Source organism: Capra hircus, chromosome 4 (assembly GCF_001704415.2).
Source record: "Capra hircus breed San Clemente chromosome 4, ASM170441v1, whole genome shotgun sequence".
In the NCBI taxonomy this organism is placed as follows: Eukaryota; Metazoa; Chordata; class Mammalia; order Artiodactyla; family Bovidae; genus Capra; species Capra hircus.
Genome location: NC_030811.1, coordinates 97,614,212 through 97,636,311, shown reverse-complemented (window position 1 = coordinate 97,636,311; position 22,100 = coordinate 97,614,212). Strand labels below are relative to the sequence as shown.

At 35.3% G+C, this 22,100-nt stretch overlaps 1 protein-coding gene across 8 annotated transcripts in view; it reads right to left on the bottom strand.

Annotated features, from left to right (window-relative positions):
* The window catches only part of DGKB (diacylglycerol kinase beta), an 876,578-nt gene that overhangs the window by 505,616 nt on the left and 348,862 nt on the right, over positions 1 to 22,100 (bottom strand). For all 8 annotated transcript variants that reach the window (XM_018047359.1, XM_005678984.3, XM_005678985.3 and 5 more), the window contains 2 exons: positions 2,637 to 2,722; positions 949 to 1,038 (listed from right to left, as the gene is read on the bottom strand). In XM_018047359.1, coding sequence (XP_017902848.1) covers positions 949 to 1,038; positions 2,637 to 2,722 — 176 coding nt within the window. The remainder of the gene's footprint in view (positions 1 to 948; positions 1,039 to 2,636; positions 2,723 to 22,100) is intronic.

Below are 22,100 nucleotides of genomic sequence, written 5' to 3'. Positions count from 1 at the left end.
TAGTTGGTGATGGACAGGGAAGCCTGGCTGTACTGCAGTCCATGGCGTCGCAAAAAGTCAGACAGGACTGAGCGATTGAACTTATTTGGGGCTTCTCTCTTAGCTCAGACCTAAAGAATCTGCCTGCAGTGCAGGAGACCTGGGTTTGATTCCTGGGTTGAGAAGATCCCCTGGAGAAGGAAATGGCCAGCCACTCCAGTATTCTTGCTTGGGAATCCCACGGACAGAGTAACCTGGTGAGCTACGGTCCATGGGGTCACAAGAGTGGGACAGGACTTAGTGACTAAAGCACCATTACCCCTCAAGTTTGCCCTATTTTAGCTTGTCAGTTCCTAAGTAAGGTCATTCATTATGCTGATTAGTATCTTGCTTGTCAGTAAGAAGTCTCACAATTTACATATGACTTCCTATTCCACTAGAATTTAAGGCCCTTTATAAAGCAGATCTTGTGTTCTTTCTATTGTTAACTGTCTATTCCAAGTGCAGAACATACCACACAGTGCAAAGTGAGTCTCAGAAAATTGGTTACATCTTGTACTCATTCCTGGACAAGATTTCCTTTCACCTTTCAACATTTTTCCTTTGTTTGTGATTCTTTCACACAAGTCAGAGATTAAAAATATGAGCATTATTTTAAATTTAACCCCTGCTTACCTCATTTCCTCAGTTGGAAACCCCAAAACCAGATAAAGTTAGACACTTGTCCTCTCATCTAGTGTATAATTAGCAATCACAGTCTAACTCTTGGTCCACCGTTTGTTTCATTACCCCAGACTGTTAATCAAAATTATATTACATGTCTGACAGCAATTACATTTGCTAAAAGCACATGAAAGCTGTCATGCAGTGAAGAAACGCTAAATTGCTTTTATTGAAAGAGGGCGCTCTGCAGTATATTACTGTTTTTAAGATTTTTGTTGTTGTTGTTGGTTTGTCATTTCTATTTACCTCCTCCCCATCGCAGGCATCTTGCTAGATCATTGCCGGTCCCGAGGGGCAGAATAGCCACTGGAGGATGCTTGACTACATTAGCCTTTTCTGTATAATTGAAAAATAAAAATAAAAATGAAATGATCACTGACTGAACAACAATTAAAAAAAAAAAAACACAGCTTGGCATGGAAGGCATTGTACAGGGTACTTAGAAAAAGTCACATTTTATAGATATATACAATTATAAATTATGATTAACATATGCATTTGTAGAAATTTATAAAACAAGTAAATATCATAATTCACAGGCTGACAGGAATTTTTAAGACTTATATGTGAGGAAAGACTTTTAAATATGTTAATTTAGTTAAAAATTGTAGCACGTTTGACTTCACTCAGTTGAAATTCTCAAGGGTGCAGGTATATGCAACACAAGGTTATCGCTAAAGTGTAAAAGTAGGCTCCTTAGAAAGGTCCTTTGGCAACATCAAGTCTAGGTATACTTTAAGAAAAAATATATTTTGAAAACAGTTGAATTCTAAAAGTTAGTGAAATGCTAACAATGGTTGTGTTGCTCTGGGTCAGAGTCAACAACAGAAGACATTACCAGGTTTTGTTTGAGATTCAAGTTAATATAACATAGTGTTTGGGTTCAGAAAAGATCATATAACTGAAATTCCACATGCTTTTGTTTGAGTCACTGAAGACATCTCACAAACATATATTACTTTATTTTTCTCCCTTCTCCGCCCCTCAGAGTAAGCATATGTGGGTAAAAATGGGTAAGGAATAGATATGTAGGGATGTGCCACAGTATACTACCGAAGGCTTAGATTTTAGGGACTAATGAAAACCAATAATTCCTACTGTTTTCACTAAAATTCTTACAAGCCCTCAGACACTGTTCAAAGGACTCCTTAATTTTGGTCATTCTTGAACTCTGGTTTTTTCCTTAAAATATCAATACTACTGACATTGTTTATTGGAGGGTCAAAGAATACAATTTTCCCTTTTCTTTTCAAAATTAAAAAAAAAAAGTTAGTAGAGTAAAATTGTTAGGTGTTTACCAAACGGGTGTTGACAATATGTTCATCTTTAATCTGAATATTTTTGAGGGTATGAAAAGTTTGAATATTCTCAACTGCATTGATTGAATAAAACTTTGCTTCAATACATATAGATAGTAAAACTTCTTTTGAATCAGGTCTTTCCTTTTTAAGAAAGGATCTATTTTTTAACAAAGAATTGGTCAGTACAGATCTGGAAGTATCTGTGAAAGTCATTCAGTCGTGTCCAACACTTTGCAACCCCATGGACTAGACAGTCCATGGAATTCTCCAGGCCAGAATACTGGAGTGGGTAGCTGTTCCCTTCTCCAGGGGATCTTCCCAACTCAGGGATTGAACCCAGGTCTCCTGCATTGCAAGTGGATTCTTTACCAGCTGGGCCACCAAGGAAGCAGGTTTATTAAATTCCATGAAAAAAATGAATGAGAAAACAAGCATTTCTAGTTATTTGTAAATTATTTTGATGGTTAAAAATCTGAAATACAGAATAAATTAAGCCATCAACATTCCAGATGTCTGTTATCACTGTGTATTTTATTTAACAAAGATATGGATGTGTTAAATAAACAAATGAAATACACAGAATTTAAGGTTTCCACTCTGGCCCAAGCCACATTAAATACATGTCTTCATTACCTATGCAGTCCAAAATCCACCCTACAGTTCCATCTCCACCGCAGGCTAACACTCTGAAATCAGGAACATCACGGAAAAAGTTTAACCTGAAAAATAAGCATGTTACAGCATATGATTGATATTTCAAAGTTAGGACATTTTTATTTTTATATATTTAGCATTTCATCTAATGAAAGATTTAGGTTTTGTTGAAAAATAGTAAACCCTTATCTACAATGAAATTCTAAAATAGAAGTATCAACATGTCTTAATTTAAATGTTATCACTATAATTTCTATATTCCATAATATATTTTCTTTTAACAACTCTTAATAAATTATAATAATTTTCATTAAGGTACAGTCCCATATGTGATATGCAGTTTACCTAGACTATACAGATTATCTAGACATATGTATACAACCTTGTTTTATTTACTAATTTTTATTTACCAACAATTCTCTCTTGAACAATTATATAAATGTAACTAATAGCTCAGTAAAAAATGTCTTTGAGAATTTTCTGCCTTCTCCCTTACTGGGAGAAATTGACCAGGCTGTATCTGAGGTTTTAGCCAACTGTTTTCAGGTTTTCCTGTTGACTTTGAATCTGTGAATAGAAGCCAGGCTTCCTCCTCTCTTTTGACCTCCGTGTCAGTGTTTACCACCCAGGAATACACAAAAATGTCTGGGTTGGTTGTGATAATGCTCACCACTTCTGCTACCGCATGTAGCATGCTTATTAATGCAACCTACCTTGGGGAAAACTACAAAGACAAATAATGCATCTAGTTATACAATCATACATGCCTATTTTCTTGAAAAAAATTGAAACAGGACAGAATATCTGAAAATGTCTCTTCAATTTTCTAACCCTGGTGGTAACAATATAATACAACTGGCTCTTCCTATCTGTAGGTTCTGCATCTGCAGATTTAACCAACCAGGAATTGAAAATCTTTAAAAATAAAATCCAGGAAGTTTCAAAAAGTGAAGCTTGAATTTGGTGAATCACAACTTATTACAAAGCAGGTATATTGTATTTTACAACTATATACATAGCATTTCCATTTTATTAGGTATTATAAATAACCTAAAGTTCATTTAAGTGTATGCCAACAAATGCCTCTTTATGTAAGGGACTCAGAGCTCCTGTGGATTTTGCTATCTGGAGAGTCCTGGAACCAGTCACCTGTGGATATCAAGGGAAGACTATATGCAGTCATCTAGGAAAATTTTCTTTAAGATTACATATATAAACGTACACGTCAATTTTATCACACTGGGGCTTCCCCGGTGGCTCGGATAGTAAAGAATCTGCCTGCAGTGAAGGAGACACAGGATCAATCTCTGTGTAGGGAAGATCCCCTGGAGAAGGGAATGACAACCCAGCTCCAGTATTCTTGCCTGAAGAATTCCATGGACAGAGGAGCCTGGCGGGTTACAGTCCATGGGGGTCACAAGGAGTCGGACACGACAGAGCGATCAACACAATATAACATTCTATGATTAAAAATACTGTCATTTCATGTACTTTAAAGTATTTTTAGTGTTTCACTGCCACAAAATAACAGGTATTATAGTTAACATTGTTTGGATACATTTATTTGAACAAGTGTATCAGTTTTGAAAGCTAATCTTCTAGAAGGGAAATATTCCATTTCAAAAACACATTACCCTCTGGATGGTTCCTACTATAGAAAATGTACGTGTCCATTTACTTGAAACTTCAAAACACTACTTATAAACAACTTTATGATATAATCTTCAATAAGTAAAAAAAAAAAAAAAAAAAACCATGGTGCTATTATTGTTAAATCAGATTCCCCTGTTTACTAGTTGTTGAACATATTTTTGTAGGCTCACAGACCTGTTACCTCCTTTGTGAACTGCATCATCAAAGCATTGTACCTCTTTCCCATGAGTTGTATTTTATTCTTAAAAACACTAGACATGATTAGTAATATTTTCATTCAAATTAGCGTCATTAAAATTTTGGATAATGTAATACAAAATGTGTAAATATAACAGTAATATAAACAAATCAACTGAACCACCACTACATAGTAACAGGAAGCACAGATATTTAGAGCACAAAATTGTCCTGTACTTTGTTGTGTATTATATTGTGGATATTTACCTTTTGTTAGACACATTGCAAAATTTTCTTCCAGATTATCACTGGGTTAGTTTACTTAGATTATGTAAGCAATACAATGTACCAGCTGTCCACCCCAGAGAGCAGAACATTTCTAATAACTTACATATCCTTCTGTGTTCCTTCCCCATAGGACCCTCCTCCCTTGTTAACAAAGGTGGGCATTATTCTGAATTTCAGGTTATCATGTACATGCCATAAACAACGCATTGTTTGTATTCTGCCTGTTCTTCACAGCATTGTTATTAAGATTCCTCCATGTAGTAGCTGAATTTCCATCCATGAGTAGTTGAAGTTATTTTATACCGACTGCTGTGTTCAATACCATTTGTGTGATCATGGTTTTTAAAATCCATGCCATTGAATATTTGGAGTATTTTATATTCTTATAAAAATCCATTTTCAGAAATAGTTTCTAATGCACATGGACGGTGATCACTCTTGCAGTTTGACAAGATATTACCAATTGGTATCCTATAGTAGTTATAGCAATGCATGTACTTATCAGGAATATTAGAAAAAGTATGCTGAGCCCATCTGCTCTAATACTTTAATGTCACTTTTTTAAAAATTTCATGTGTTGCCTCATATGTGCAATGTCTTCCCCATGTTTACTCCTTATTTCTTGCTGATTTGTAAAAATTCTTCACTTTTTTTAAGTTTTAATCCTCTGAAGGATTTTTTTCTTTGTTTTTTTAGTTTGTGGTTTTCTGCAAATACTTCCTCCAGGATGTAAGTTTCTTCTTTTACTTTCCTAAATGAGTATTTTAACAAACAAGATTTTAGTTTTAATGTACTGAAGGTTATCCATCTTATGATAAACGGCTAGCACTTGGAGCTTGTTTTGTGTAACAAAATAGTTGTTTCCTCAGTGGTCAGAAGAGAACACATTTACTCTCTTAAATTTTCAGTTTTATTTTTGACAAAGAAATTGTCTGTGGTGATGTGAGAGAGGAGGGTATGAAGTATTAACATAGAAGAGAATATATATTATACATAAAATATTCACAGCATTCTACACTGGTTGTGTCAAAAAGGGATCCCTTTCTTTTCCCTTCTTCACTACCTTTCTTTGTCCTCTACCCTCCCTCTTTCTCTTTCTCCATTTCTCCCTTTTTCACTTCCTGTCTTCCTTCCTTTAAGAATTGTGAAACAATTTCCATCCGTAAATCCATCTTTTCATGTTTTGGATAACTCAATGTAATATCACGCCGATCCATCATGAGTCAAATTTCCATATGTGGGTATTTTTCTTTTAGACTCTATTCTATTTTTAATTTTTTTTAATTTTTTAATTTTTTTTTCTTTTACTTTACAATACTGTATTGGTAATTCATGAATGTGTCCATCTCTGCACCGTACCACACTATTATAATAGTACAGCTTTATAGTTAGTCAATATTTCAATGAGCATGAAAAATTTTAGCTATTATTTCTCTTTTGCTTTTCTATCTACATATTGAATTTAATTTCTCATATTCCATAAAAGACACAAAAATCATTATTTTTAAAAAATTGGAGTTACATGAAGCCTATGTATGATGTTATTTATTTCCTCATCCATGGATATAGGATGTTTTGATTACTCTTTTAACATCCTTAAATTTTTAAAATTTTTGCTTGCAAGTCTTTGTTACATTTATTCTTAGATGGTTTATAGTTTGTGTTAGTATCTTAAACTTTTAAATTGTTCATTAATGTTTCTGTTGCTGGCATGTAAAACACATTTGATTTTTCTTTATTGATCTTATAAACAGCCACGTTATTCTTCATTTTTTCTATTGCCTATATTTTATTTGTAGACTTATTTGGATTTTTATTTAAACAACTGTATCATGTGGTACTGTTACTGATCTTCAATCCTTATAATTGTTATTTCTCTCTCTGTCTTATTGTGCTGCCCATGGCTGGCTTCAATAATTTGCTGAATTAGATAATACATAGCTTGTTCCTGAAATTAAATGGAATACTTTGAGAATTTCCCCATTTAGGATGATGTCTGTTGTAGGCATTTTCTTCTTCTTTTCTGAGTAACATCTTAGATGAGGTTAATAAAATTTTCTTCATATAGAAAGAATTTATATTATAATTCAATGATAATATTCTCTGTACCTTGTGAAATACTGATATGATTCATTTAACTGGTAATGTGGGAGTATACATTTACATATTTATGTATCACTAAACCATTCTTACTATACTTTCATGTGCTCAAATTGACACTATTTATTAACATTTTTATAGAGAATTGGGTTTGGTTTGCTAACATTTTATTTACAACTTTTCATGTATATTCATGGACACAACAGATTTAATATATTTTTCTTCATACCACCTCTAATTTTTTATCAAATTATTCCATCTCCTAAAACCCCTTGCAGAATATGCCCTTATTTTGGAGTATCTGTATATTAAAATTGTTAGCACGTGCAACTACTCAATTTCTGGTGAGCCTTTGATTGTTTTAATTAAGAGGTATTAAATATTATAATTCCTTTAATAATTATTGAAAGAGGCAATATTTTTTAATTCTTCCTAAATTAGTTTATACCAACTACATTTCTGTATTAATTTGTCTGTCTCCTACATTTTCAAAGATCTTATCATTAAAGTCTCTAAAAGCTTTTCAAGTATGCCAGTATCTGAAATGTTTACCATAACTGTTTCAAGTAAAAGCCTAATCACCCATATGACTCACCATTGCTCTTCTATTCCATGGTGGTGTTTCATCAGTTATTCATTCTTGTTTTCTTTTAAAATGGTCATCTTTGATTCTTCTGCAAGACCCTACCCCCAAACAATAAACTGTGTGTGACTGTAAAATCAGCTTACTCTCTGTAAACTGATTGCTAAATGGATTGAAAAACTGACGTCTCTCTCTTAACTTCTTATTCTACTCCATCCATGCACTTTTCCCTAGAGATTAATTCATTACTTACTTCATTCATTCCTTGAATACCATGTGTGTGTTAGTCTCTCAGTCATATCTGACTCTTTGTGATCCCAGGGACTGTAGCCTGCCAGTCTCCTCTGTCCATGGGATTCTTCAGGAAAAAATACTCGAGTGGGTTTAATTCCCTTCTCCAGGGCCTTGAATAGTAGCTTTAGGAGAGCTTCAGTTTTGTATCTTTAAAATGGAATTAATACCCCCTGCTTTATTTGCCTGTTTTGTGGAATAAACAAAGGATGTATATAAATGTAATTGTATTATAAGCCATGCTCTGTAGAGATACCCAAGACAGACAGGTCATGTTGGAGAGCTCTGACAAAACGTGGTGCATTGGAGAATGGAGTGGCAAACCACTTAGCATTTTTGCCGTGAGAACCCCATGGACAGAATGAAAAGGCAAAAAGATAGGACACTGAAAGAGGAACCCTCCAGCTTGGCAGAGGTACAATATGCCACTGGAGAAGAGCACAGAAATAATTCCAGAAGGAATGAAGAGGCTGAGCCAAAGTGGAAATGACACCCAGTTGTGGATGTGTCTGGTGGTGAAACTAAAGTCTGATGCTGTAAAGAGCAATACTGCATAGAAACCTGGAAAGTTAGGTCCATGAATCAAGGTAAACTGACAGTGGTCAGACAGGAGATGACAAGAGTGAACATCAACCTTTTAGAAATCAGTGAACTAAAATGGACGGGAATGTGTGAATTTAACTCAGATGACCATTATATCTACTACTTTGGACAAGAATCCCTTAGAAGAAATGAGGTAGCCCTCATAGTAAACAAAAGAGTACAAAATGCAGTACATGGATGCAATCTCAAAAACAAAAGACAAACCATTCAATATCAAAGTAATTCAAGTCTATGTGCCAAACACTAATGTCGAAGAAACTAAAGTTGAATGGTTCTATGAAGACCTACAAGACCTTCTAGAACTAACACCCAAAAAAGTTGTCCTTTTCATCATAGGGTACTGGAATGCAAAAGTAGGAAGTCAAGACATACCTGGAGAAAGAGGCAAGTTTGGCCTTGGAGTACAAAATGAAGCAGGGCAAAGGATAACAATTTCGCCAAGAGAATGCACTGCTCGTAACAAATACCCTCTTCCAACACAAGGTACGACTCTACACATGGACATCACCAGATGGTCAATGCCATTATCAGACTGATTATCTTCTTTGCAGCCTAAGATGGAGAAGCTCTATACAGACAGCAAAAACAAGACCAGGAGCTGACTGTGGTTCAGATCATGAACTCTTTATTTCAAAATTCAGATAAATTTGAAGAAAGTAGGGAAAACCACTAGTCCATTCAGGTATGACCTAAATCAAATCCGTATGATTATACAGTGGAAGTGACTAATAGATTCAAATGATTAGATCTTAAAGTGTGCCTGAAAAACTATGGATGGAGGTTTGTAACATGGTACAGGAGGTGGTGATCAAATCATGCCCCCGAAAGAAATGCAAAAAGGCAAAATGGTTGTCTGAGGAGACCTTACAAATAGCTGAGAAAATAAAAGTGAAAGGCAAAGGAGAAAAGGAACAATATGCCCATCTCAATGCAGACTTCCAAAGAATAGCAAAAAGAGATAAGAAAACCTTCTCAAGTGGAAAATGAGGAGAAATAGAGGAAAACAATAGAAAGGGAAAGACTAGAAATCTCTTCAAGAAAATTACAGATACCAAGAGAATATTTCATGCAAGATGGGCATGATAATGGATAAAAAGAGTATGGACTTAACAGAAGCAAAAGAGATTAAGAAGAGAATATACAGGAGAATTGTACAAAAAAGGTCTTAATGATGCAGATAACCAGGATGGTGTGGTCATTCACCTAGAATCAGACATCCTAGAGTGTGAAGTGAAGTGAGCCTGAGGAAGTATTACTAAGAACAAAGCTAGTGGAGGTGTCGTTCTAGTTGAGCTATTTTACATCCTGAAATATAATACTGTTAAACTGCTTCACTCAATATGCAGCAACTCTGGAAAACTCAGCAGTGGTCGCAACTGGAAAAGGTCAGTTTTCATTCCACTCCCAAAGAAGGTCAATACGAAAGAACATCAAACTACTACACAATTGCACGTATTTCACACGCTGACAAGGTAATGCTCAAAATCCTTCAATCTGGGCCTCAAGAACCGAGAACTTCCAAATGTACAAGTTGTATTTAGAATAAGCAGAGGAACCAGAGATCAAATTGCCAACATCTATTGGATCATAGAAAAAGGAAGGGAATTCCAGAAAAACATGTATTTCTGTTTCATGAACTACGCGAAAGCCTTTGACTGTGTAGATCACAACAAACTGGAAAATTCTTAAAGAGATGGAAATACCAGACCACCTTACCTACCTCCTGAGAAACCTATATGCAGGTCAAGAAACAACAGTTAGAACTGGACATGGAAGAATGGACTGGTTCAAAATTGGGAAAGGAGTACGTCAAGGCTGTATATTGTCAACCTGCTTATTTAACTTCTATGTAGAGTGCATCTTGTGAAATGCCAGGCTAGATGAAGCTCAAGGTGGAATCAAGATTAGGGGAGAAATATCAGTAACCTCAGACATGCAGATGACACGTTCTTAATGGCAGAAAACAAAGAGGAACTAAAGATCCTCTTGCTGAAAGGAAAAAAGGAAAGTAAAAAAGTTGGCTTAAATCTCAACATTTAAAAAGCTAAGATCAAGGTATCCAGTCCCATCACTTCATGGCAAATAGATGGGGATACAAGGAAAACAGTGACAGACTTTATTTTCTTGGAATCCCAAATCACTGCAGATGGTGACTGCAGCCATAAAATTAAAAGAAACTTGATCCTTGGAAAAACTATGATAAACCTAGGTAACATATTAAAAAGCAGATATGTTACTTTGGTCCATATAGTCAAAGCTTGGCTATTCCAGTAGTCATGTATGGATATGAGAATTGGACCATAAAGAAGGCTGAGCACCAGAGAACTGATGCTTTCAAACTATGGTATTGGAGAAGACTCTTGAGAGTCACTTACACAGCAATGAGATCAAACCAATCAGTCCAAAGGAAATCAACCCTTAATATTCATTGGCAGGACTGATGCTAAAGATGAAACTCCAAAACTTTGGTCACCTGATGTGAATAGCCAACCCATTGGAAAAGACCCTGATGATGGTAAAGATAGAAGGCAGGTGGAACAGGGGACACAGAGGATGAGATGGTTGGATGGCATCACCAATTCAATAGACATGAGTTTCAGCAAATTCCAGGAGACCGTGAAGGACCAGGAAGCCTGGTGCACTGAAGTCCAACAGGTCGCGAAGAGTCAAACACTACTGAGCACTGAACAGCAACAACAATCCAGAGATATTATTAATTCAAGAATTTTCTCTTTATGAAAAGTAGTAAATATATTTTATAAATCAGATTGTCCCTCCTCTATTTTACCACCGTCTTCACCCATCATGTTCCGACAAAAAGGAGCAAAGCTGGACAGTGATGAAAGTCCTCTCTCCCAGCAGAAACTACTGGGAGACCTACTTATGGCAATGGGGACAGAAATTGCATAGGAAAACAGCTCTGCCTGAAAACAAAGGCAAGAGACTTGGCAGAGTCAAAGTGGAAGACTTTGTATGACAATTGACTTTTCATTCATTAAGCTGCAAAACCCAGCAGCTATGAGGCTCATACTTCTTAAGTCATACCAAGGATGCGGAGGATGAGAGAATGAGGAGTGTTTGAAAAGATTCCCCTTTGTGGACACTTTTGTACTGTAGACTATATGTTTTATCTGTGAAGGTAAACGTTTCACTTGAAGAACCAGTAGGTTCTTTTTTTTTTTTTTTTTTTTCATTTTGCAATGAAATAATCATGTATGGGTCCTGAATTTATTTTTTTGCCATTTAATGGAAATTTTTTAAAAATAAATTGGGACACTTTTTAAAGCAAATCAATGATTCTTGCGTTTTCAGTGTTCCTCATTATAGCACTGACTCTCCTAGAGTATTTTTTATTTATCCCTGATAGCTAAACTCGAGAAAGAGCCTATGTAATGTGTGGGTTAAGTAACTCTGTGTCTAATGCCTTCACACTTAAAAAAAAAAAAAAAGTGAGTAGTAAGATCAAGATGGTTAATGCCACTAAAAGCAAGTAAAAGTATTTCATCTAAGATTCAGAAGTCTACTTTCCACTTTAAGTACGTATAAGAATAAAACAGGTACAGAAAAATTAGGAAGTTTTCACTTGTGTCTGATAACAATATCTAAAAAGCACACCAGAAAAACTTGCTAAGAGAGAAGAAAAATTGCAGCACTGATTCCATTATCTTGGAAAGTGTCTTATGACCGGATTTTTTAAAGCACAATATGTAGGAATTTCTTTTAATTCCAATTTCACATTTTATTATTGATAGAAAATAAGTGATACTGCCATTTGTATATAATTTTTATATATCAGATTGAGCATATAAATATAAATAAACATATGGTTATTAAAATGTACATATTGTACATTATATGTTGCAAAATTATATTCTCTGATACTTATAGGAAATAAATGTGAGACTGATAAATATTGTTAGCATAATGATCCAGAGTGAATGCTCATTTCATTGTACATATTCACTTCTTTGTATTAAGGATCCAAAATAAGGGCTTCCCTGATAGCTCAGTTGGTAAAGAATCCACCTGCGATGCAGGAGACCCCGGTTCTGTTCCTGGGTCAGAAAGATCTGCTGGAGAAGGGGTAGGCTTCCCGCTCCAGTATTCTTGGGCTCCCCTTGTGGCTCAGCTGGTAAAGAATCTGCTCACAATGTGGGAGACCTGGGTTTGATCCCTGGGTTGGGAAGATCCCCTGGAGAAGGGAAAAGCTACCCACTCCAGTATTCTGGCCTGGAGAATTCCATGGACTGGACTTTCGCTTTCACTTTCATTTTTTCCTTCTCTTTGTTTAAAATAGTTTACTTCAAGAGTTTGCCTTTAAAAAGGTCTACATTTTGATTTAAACATTTTGAGCCAGAAACAAGGATATTTAACTCTTATTATTCAGCTCAATTCATATTCATTCCTCCCTTCTCCAGCAGATCTTCCCAACCCAGGAATCAAATCAGGGTCTCCTGCATTGCAGGTGGACTCTTTACCAACTGAACTATCAGGGAAGCCCTCATACCTACATATACAGAGATACATATTATTCTTACACTTATAAGATTAGATGGTTTCACAACTGTCTCGCTAAAATTAGGCAAAAATATTTGGTCTGTGATATTGTTATGATTTGAAACTATTTTCTTTTTGGTCTAAAAAACCAATTCTTAATACCTTCCACTTTGATTTAGTATACCCATACTGTGTCTATACATACTTTGATATCATTGATATTATTACCGCTGTTGCAGCCCATCTGAAAAAGAACTATGCATTTTTATATATTAAAAATATATATTTTTAAATGTAATTAAAATATTTTTCAGTTTGTAAGTCATACAACTACAACACAGGTAAAACTGACTAACAATTTTAGAATGAAGTGAAAACTATGATAAGGGGTTTAATTTAGCCAGAAATTACACATATTTCCTGATCTTTCAAAGTTGCTGCTGTTGCTGCTAAGTCGCTTCAGTCGTGTCCGACTCTGTGTGACCCCATAGACGGCAGCCCACGAGGCTCCCCCGTCCTGGGATGCTCCAGGCAAGAACACTGGAGTGGGTTGCCATTTCCTTCTCCAGTGTATGAAAGTGAAATGTGAAAGTGAAGTCACTCAGTCATGCCCGACTCTTCGCGACCCCATGGACTGCAGCTCACCAGGCTCCTCTGTCCATGGGATTTTCCAGGCAAGAGTACTGGAGTGGGGTGCCATTGCCTTCTCCGTCTTTTCAAAGTTAACTTGAAAAAACTCATGATAATTCTTAATACTTTCAACTGGAAAGCACAGACTTGTAAACTGTGGTACAAACAACAGTCTAAACCCCTAACATGTAGCAGTAAAAGTGATTACTTTGTTTGGGGCTGTTTGGCAAGGCTACTCAAATCCATTCTGTTATCCCAATGTTTTTAATAATTAGGATGAATTTTATTTCATATGCATCAGATCATTCTACCAAGTGACTTCAGAATGTGAAGTAAGAAGTTATTCTAAATTAGGAAATAATCTAGACATATATAAAAATAAAATTTTACTTTGACTAATATCAAATACAAAAGAATAGTTATATCTATAGAAAGGGATACATTTAATCCAAAATCCATATACCTAAAAAAATTTATGAATGATATAGGACCTGCATCAATTCTCTTATTTAATATGCATTTATTAACAACAACTGTGTACCAGAAACTAGGTTACAGTCCAGAGACTCAAAAGCAGGTAGAGTCCTTGCCATCAAGTATCTTAATTGAGAAGGAAGACAAGAAAATATCCAGTTCATATCACTATGGGATGTTTTCTGAAAAAAGTTAATGCATTTAATGCAGATTAGCAAGAGGAGCCTGCTGCCGTCTATGGGGTCGCACAGAGTCGGACACGACTGAAGCAATTTAGCAGCAGCAGCAGCAGCGAGAGGAGAATAAAAGCATAGGAAAGTGATTTTTTTTTTCCATTCATCAAGTTATAGTCAGTGAGCAAGTTTGGAAAAGAATGAGAGAATGAAATGTATAAAATGTAAAATTTGAGATGAAGTCAGGAGGAGAAGGGGACGACAGACGATTGAATGATTCGATGGCATCACTGACTTGATGAACTTGAGTTTGAGCAAGCTCCAGGAGTTGGTGAAGGACAGGCAAGCCTGGTGTGCTGCAGTCCATGGGGTCGCAAAGAGTCGGACATGACTGAGCAACTGAACTGAATTTAACTAATGGGACATTAGCATGGAATTGTAGACTAATTAGTAAAATAATTCTACATGGGGAGATAAATCTGAGATGCAAGAAAATATTCATAAGGAATCCATGTACACTTGACAATCAAAATCATGAAATGAGAATAGGTTCCCTAAAAAACTTAAAACAGAGCTACTGTATGATCCAGCAATCCCACTTTGGGGCATATATACAAAGAAAACTGGATTAAAGATCTAAATGTAAGATCAGAAACTATAAAACTCCTAGAGGAGAACATAGGCAAAACACTCTCAGACATAAATCACAGCAGGATCCTCTATGATCCACCTCCCAGAATTCTGGAAATAAAAGCAAAAATAAACAAATGGGATCTAATTAAAATTAAAAGCTTCTGTACAACAAAGGAAAATATAAGCAAGGTGAAAAGACAGCCTTCTGAATGGGAGAAAATAATAGCAAATGAAACAACTGACAAACAACTAATCTCAAAAATATACAAGCAACTTCTGCAGCTCAATTCTAGAAAAATAAACGACCCAATCAAAAAATGGGCCAAAGAACTAAATAGACATTTCTCCAAAGAAGACATACGGATGGCTAACAAACACATGAAAAGATGGTCAACATCACTCATTATTAGAGAAATGCAAATCAAAACCACAATGAGGTACCACTTCACACCAGTCAGAATGGCTGCGATCCAAAAATCTGCAAGCAATAAATGCTGGAGAGGGTGTGGAGAAAAGGGAACCCTCCTACACTGTTGGTGGGAATGCAAACTAGTACAGCCACTATGGAGGACAGTGTGGAGATTCCTTAAAAAATTGCAAATAGAACTACCTTATGACCCAGCAATCCCACTGCTGGGCATACACACCGAGGAAACCAGAATTGAAAGAGACACATGTACCCCAATGTTCATCGCAGCACTGTTTATAATAGCCAGGACATGGAAACAACCTAGATGTCCATCAGCAGATGAATGGATAAGAAAGCTGTGGTACATATACACAATGGAGTATTACTCAGCCATTAAAAAGAATTCATTTGAATCAGTTCTGATGAGATGGGTGAAACTGGAGCCAATTATACAGAGTGAAGTAAGCCAGAAAGAAAAACACCAATACAGTATACTAACACATATATATGGAATTTAGGAAGATGGCAATGACGACCCTGTATGCAAGACAGGAAAAAAGACACAGATGTGTATAACGGACTTTTGGACTCAGAGGGAGAGGGAGAGGGTGGGACGATTTGGGAGAATGGGAATTCTAACATGTATACTGTCATGTAAGAATTGAATCGCCAGTCCATGTCTGACGTAGGGTGCAGCTTGCTTGGGGCTGGTGCATGGGGATGACCCAGAGAGATGTTGTGGGGAGGGAGGTGGGAGGGGGATTCATGTTTGGGAACGCATGTAAGAATTAAAGATTTTAAAATTTAAAAAAAATAAAAAATTAAAAAAAAAAAAAACATACGTGCAACCTTATGTTCATTGCATCACTGTTTGCAATAGCCAAGAAATGGAAGCAACCTAAATGTCCATTGACAGATGAATGGATAAAGAAGATGTGGTTTTATATATATGATATATATATATGATTATTATTAGGTTTAGGGGTGTGTGTATATATATATGTATGTATGTATATATATATATATTTATATATACGCATACAGAGTTGGGAAGGTAAGTAGCTATGCATTTGTACAAAGATGTTCTAATTAAAAATGAAAGTGTCCTCAAGTTAACCTGTTGCTCACATTTTGCAACTCTGGAATGACCTAGGAGATGTGATTCTGTTTTCCCCTTTGTTCTTGAACCTCTCTCCTCTAACCATTCCTGTTTAATCTGTGATTATAACACTTTAATCCTCACACATGCTTCCATACACTAACTCATATTATTTTGTGCAGAGTAGTTATATATTAAGAGAGCTTACATACTTGAAATACAAAGCCAGTAGTATAGTAATAGCTCAATATGTAGCAATGAGATGAGGTGGATATAAATAGAGTATCAAAGAAGCAAGAGGAGCAGGCACCCAGAACAGAAGCTGAATATATGTTATGTATGAGGAGAGATGCCTCTTCAGTGAGAGAACAGGGAAGGAAGTCAGGATGGGTATGAATATCAACATGTTCATCAGGGCATGAGTAATGAAAATAAATTGAGATAATTTACTTGCCATGCCCTCTGATTGATAAATTAGGGTTAAGGATGAATACTGATTTTCTGGAATGTGATGTTTAGAAAATTTGGAAATCCTCTTTAAAAAACATGCAAAAATATAGACAAATTTAGGTGTATATAGATTATATATACATACATAAATCAATATATAATATACACATAAAATTTATTAAAATAAATCATAACACTGAAAATTTAAGGTAGCTCATAGATATCATCATAAAATCTACAATAAAAACACAATTATATTAATTAGCTTGATATACTTAAATTTTTTCATTTAATTGGCTTTTCATATGAACAATTTTGAACAATAATTTTATGAAAAATAAAAAGATAAGATCAAATTGTATATTTCTATAAGCTGATTGCCTCCATATCAGATTATCTTAAACTTGAGTTTTACAGTTTTACATTGATAAGGAGGGCATACTTTGAAAAAGTCGAGCCAGTATAGTGTTATCCATAGAGATTTTGAAGACTTCATTACCTCAGTGACCTAAGATTTGAGTCTTAGTTTTTCCCCCTAAAGATCCCTTAGTGTCTGTAGAATCAGTAAGAGAATGATTGAATAATTTGTGAATGTGTGTGAGCATGTGCTTACGCATACAACTTGACAATTAAGGCTTTCATTGTAATTCATAAGACTGTTAAAGTGTCTTTGAAAGCAATTATGATTCATGTGCATGCCACAACCAATTCAAAGCATATATTTTTATCTATGTTTCTTACTTTAGTAAAAAACATTTTTGTCATAATGATGCGGTTTACCAAGATGTCTATTTAAATTATTACCACAAAAATAAATAATTGAATCTTCAGGGCTGTACTTTTTAACTGAGTCTATGATAACATTATCAGTGATGTCCAGTGTTTTCCATCATTGAAATGAACTTCCAAAAACTTGATTGCGAGTTCACAAATTGAATGCACTAAAATAATTATTGCAATAAATGAATTTTCTATTTAAAATATTCTGATGCCTCTGATGTAAAAATGGCATCACTTTCTGTTTTAAAAGTTTTTCTTTTACTTGTATAGCCAAAATTTTAATAAACATTCTTACTTATACCACAAAGAAGAAAGTTTGAAATAAAAAATGTACATTAATTTAAAAGTCACACTATGTCTAAGTGAAAAAATCATATTTAAAAATGTGCACATGTGCTAAGTCACTTCAGTTGTGTTTGATTCTGTGCAACCCTATGCACTACAGTCTGCCAGGCTCCTCTGTCCATGGGATTCTCCAGGCAAGAATGAATACTGGAGAGGGTTGCCATGCCCTCTACATGGGCATCTTCCCTACCCAGGGATTGAACCTGCATCTCTTATATCTACCTGAATTGGCAGGAGGGCTCTTTACCATGAGCACCATGTGGGAAGCCCCATATTTAAAAGAGTGATATGGAAACAGATTTTCTTCAGTTTAAAAGATTGCTTTCAAGCAGAGAACTCACTATTAATTTGAAACAGAAACTGATGCTTATTTAGCATATTTGTGTTTATGGTTTCCATGTGGTCTGTGATATCACTAAGGTTCCCATCACAAATGGAATAGATTGGTAAATATTTCATACAAATGATGTATTCATCATCAATACTTTTTAAAACACAGAAATTCAGACCTTAATTTTTCACTTAATATGCATTTTCCTTTTTGAGAAATATTTGATGAAAAGTATTATTGCAAAATAAAAATGTTTTATATAAAAGTATTTTAATCAGAAAGGCTCAACACAATTTTTATATATGATATATTTGTTTAATAAGACACTTAGGAAGAGTATTCAAACCTCATTAAACGTATTGAGCAGACTGTTCAACTTCTCTTCCTCACATATATTTCATGTCCACCTATTCTATGATTTCTCAGTTCTACACTGACAATGCTGATTATTATATCTGTTCCCCTTTTCATCTTACAAGGAGATGAGAGACACAGGCCACAGCATAATGGACTAGCATAACAAGTATACCAGTCGGTCAACAAGGTTTTCCAGTGAACACTGAATTTTATCTTTGAATTCTATGTATATTGTATTTCTGAAGAAATTGTTGCTTTTATGTGGGAAGGATTAGGAAAAGAGGTTTTTTCCCTGCCTTTTTAGATGAAATAATTATAAGTCAAAATGAAAACTCTGTTCATTAGATGTGTTCATGAACTCTGTTCATTAGACATCTTGCATCCTGTTAGAGGATAACAGTATAAGCATGATGAACAAATTAGGCAAATTGCAAACCCCTGAAGTTTATTATAATGTACCCATTATATAACATACCCATTAATAATCATACTTAAATTAAAAATACCAAAGTCTTATGCTAATACTAAATTGGGTTGGATGCTGGAACCCCAGGAATAAACCAAGAGAATCCTAGGTAAAATAATTATTATGGTCACAGTAGCTGTAAGCCCCTATGTGATTTGGCCCATCAGTACTATCCTAATATGCCATCTCTATTCATTCTGCTCCAGCCACCCTGACCTTCCTGCTAATGTTTCCCAATTATGTCAAATATTCTCCAATCATGATGCTTTTACTCTTGCTCCTTCCTCCGCTTTAAATGCTATTACATCTCCCGCACTGGCAGGCAGGTTCTTTACCACTAGTGCCACCTTAGAAGCCCAGATGTTATTCTATAAATAACCAAATGACTTGTTCGCTCATCTCCTTCATGTCTATACTCAGTGAGTCCTTCCCTGCTCAGCCTATTTAAAAGAACCGTCACAGAACACTGACTATCAATGTACACTCTTTGCCTTCCCTGCTGACATGTATATATTTTATTACTTTAATGTGTGCCTTTTTCTACTAAAATATAAGACTATAAGAGCAGAAAGTGTTGTCTCTTTTGTTCATACTGGGTTGGCAGTGCTAACACTTTTTCCTGGCAACTGGTAGCCACTGAATGAATATATGCTGAATCAATTTACATTACTAATATTAAATATATATATATATACCCATATATGTTGTTATTATTAAACTACCATTTCACATTTAGTTGTTGCATCATTATTCTGTTTAGAGTGGACTACATTTAATAGTCCAGTTATTATTTCTAATATAGGAGTAGTTTACTAAATTATCATTAATAAAGGATTCTGAGATAATCATCTGCTATGAAAAAGTTTTCTTATTTTCACTCATTAGTAAGACATTGCTATTTGACTCCCTGGGGCTGACAATAAAGTTATGCCAGGGAGCTTGCTTAACAGACTTAGTAACAGCAAACTGAGGACAGTCAACTAAAATAGCTTATGATACTTATTAGAAAGTTGACTTTTGTAGAATAAAATAAGCAACAGGTAAAAGGATATAGACAAATGAATGATTCATTTCCAACAGCCAATTTAGGAGAAAATATCATTTTTTTACAGTGTTCAGTAATTTGGATAAGTAATCACCTCTAACAATAGCTTAGCATCTATAACCTGTTGTTGAGCTATTATTTTCTCTGTGAAATGAATGATAAAAGCTCAGATTTTTCAACATCTTTAAAGTCATAATCAATTTGTTGATGTTTGTGGAAAGTGACTATAGAATTGTAATACCCAAAATTCTTTTGCAAGACTGGAAGTTATATGACTTTGTTAAATCTAGGAGCATGTTGTATTTTTGTTACTTGATAACCTGCAGATCTTTAGTACAGAAGCATAGATTGATTCTCAGACTCAGTTGCTAAGACAGAATTATGATCAAGGCCGAGACAGAATTATGCCCACACACTTAACTGGGGGGTTGCAAAATCATCTACAGCACATTTTATGATTAATTAGGATTGAAAGGGTAAGTTGAGAGCTTTATTCTTACACTACCAAAACAAAGCTTATTTCTCTGGAAATTTCCAGTACAGCCTGATTGAGTTTTTTAAAATTAATTTACTTATTTTAACTGGAGGCTAATTACTTTACAATATTGTGGTGGTTTTTGCCATACATTGACATGAATCAGCCATGGGTGTACGTGTGTCCCTCATCCTGAACACCACTCCCACCTCCTTCCCAATCCCATCCCAATGGGTCATCCCAGCACACTGGATTTGATTGCCCTGTTTCATGCACCAAACTTGGACTGGTCATCTGTTTCACAAATGGTAATATACGTGTTTCAATGCTATTATTTCAAATCACCTCACCCTCACCTTCTCCCACAGAGTCCAAAAGTCTGTTCTTTATATCTGTGTCTCTTTTGCTGTCTCGTATATAGGGTCATCATTACCATCTTTCTAAATTCCACATATATGCCTTAATTGAACTGATACTGTATTGGTGTTTTTCTGACTTACTTCACACTGTATAATAGGCTCCAGTTTCATCCACCTCATTAGAAATGATTCAAATGTGTTCTTTTTAATAGCTGAGTAATATTCCACTGTGTATAAGTACCACAGTTTTCTTATCCATTTGTCTGCCAATGGACATTTAGGTTGCTTCCATGTCCCGGCTATTGTAAACAGTGCTGCAATGAACATTAGGATACACGTGTCTCTTTCAGTTCTGGTTTCCTCAGTGTGTATGCCCAGCAGTAGGACTGCTGGGTCATATGGCAGTTCTATATCCAGTTCTTTAAGGAATCTCCACACTGTTCTCCATAGTGACTGTACTAGCTTGCATTCCCACCAACAGTGTAAGAGGGTTCCCTTTTCTCCATACCCTCTCCAGAATTTATTGTTTGTAGACTATTCGATAGCAGCCATTCTGACTAGTGTGAGATGGTACCTCATTGTGGCTTTGATTTGCATTTCTCTGATAAAGAGTGCTATTGAGAATCTTTTCATGTGTGTTAGCCATCTGTATGTCTTCTTTGGAGAAATGTCTGTTATATTCTTTGGCCCATTTTTGAATTGGGTTGTTTACTTCTCTGGTATTGAACTGCTTGTTTATTTTTGATATTAATTCTTTGTCAGTTGCTTCATTTGCTATTTTTTCTCCCATTCTGAAGGACGTCTTTTTACCTTTCTTATAGTTTCCTTTGTTGTGCAAACCTTTTAAGTTTAATTAGGTCCCATTTGTTTATTTTTGCTTTTATTTCCATTACTGTGGGAGGTGGGTCATGGAGGATTCTGCTGCAATTTATGTCAGAGAGTTTTTTGTTTATATTTTCCTCTAGCAGCTTTATAGTTTCTGGTCTTCCCTTTAGATCTTTAATCCATTTTGAGTTTATTTTTGTGTATGGTGTTAGAAAGTGTTCTAGTTTCACTCTTTTACACTTGGTAGACCAGTTTTCCCAGCACCACTTGTTAAAGTGTTTGTCTTTTCTCCATTGTATATTCTTGCCTACTTTATCAAAGATAAGGTGCCCATAGGAGTGTGGATTTATCTCTGGGCTTTCTATTTTGTTCCACTGATCTATATTTTTGTCTTTCTGCC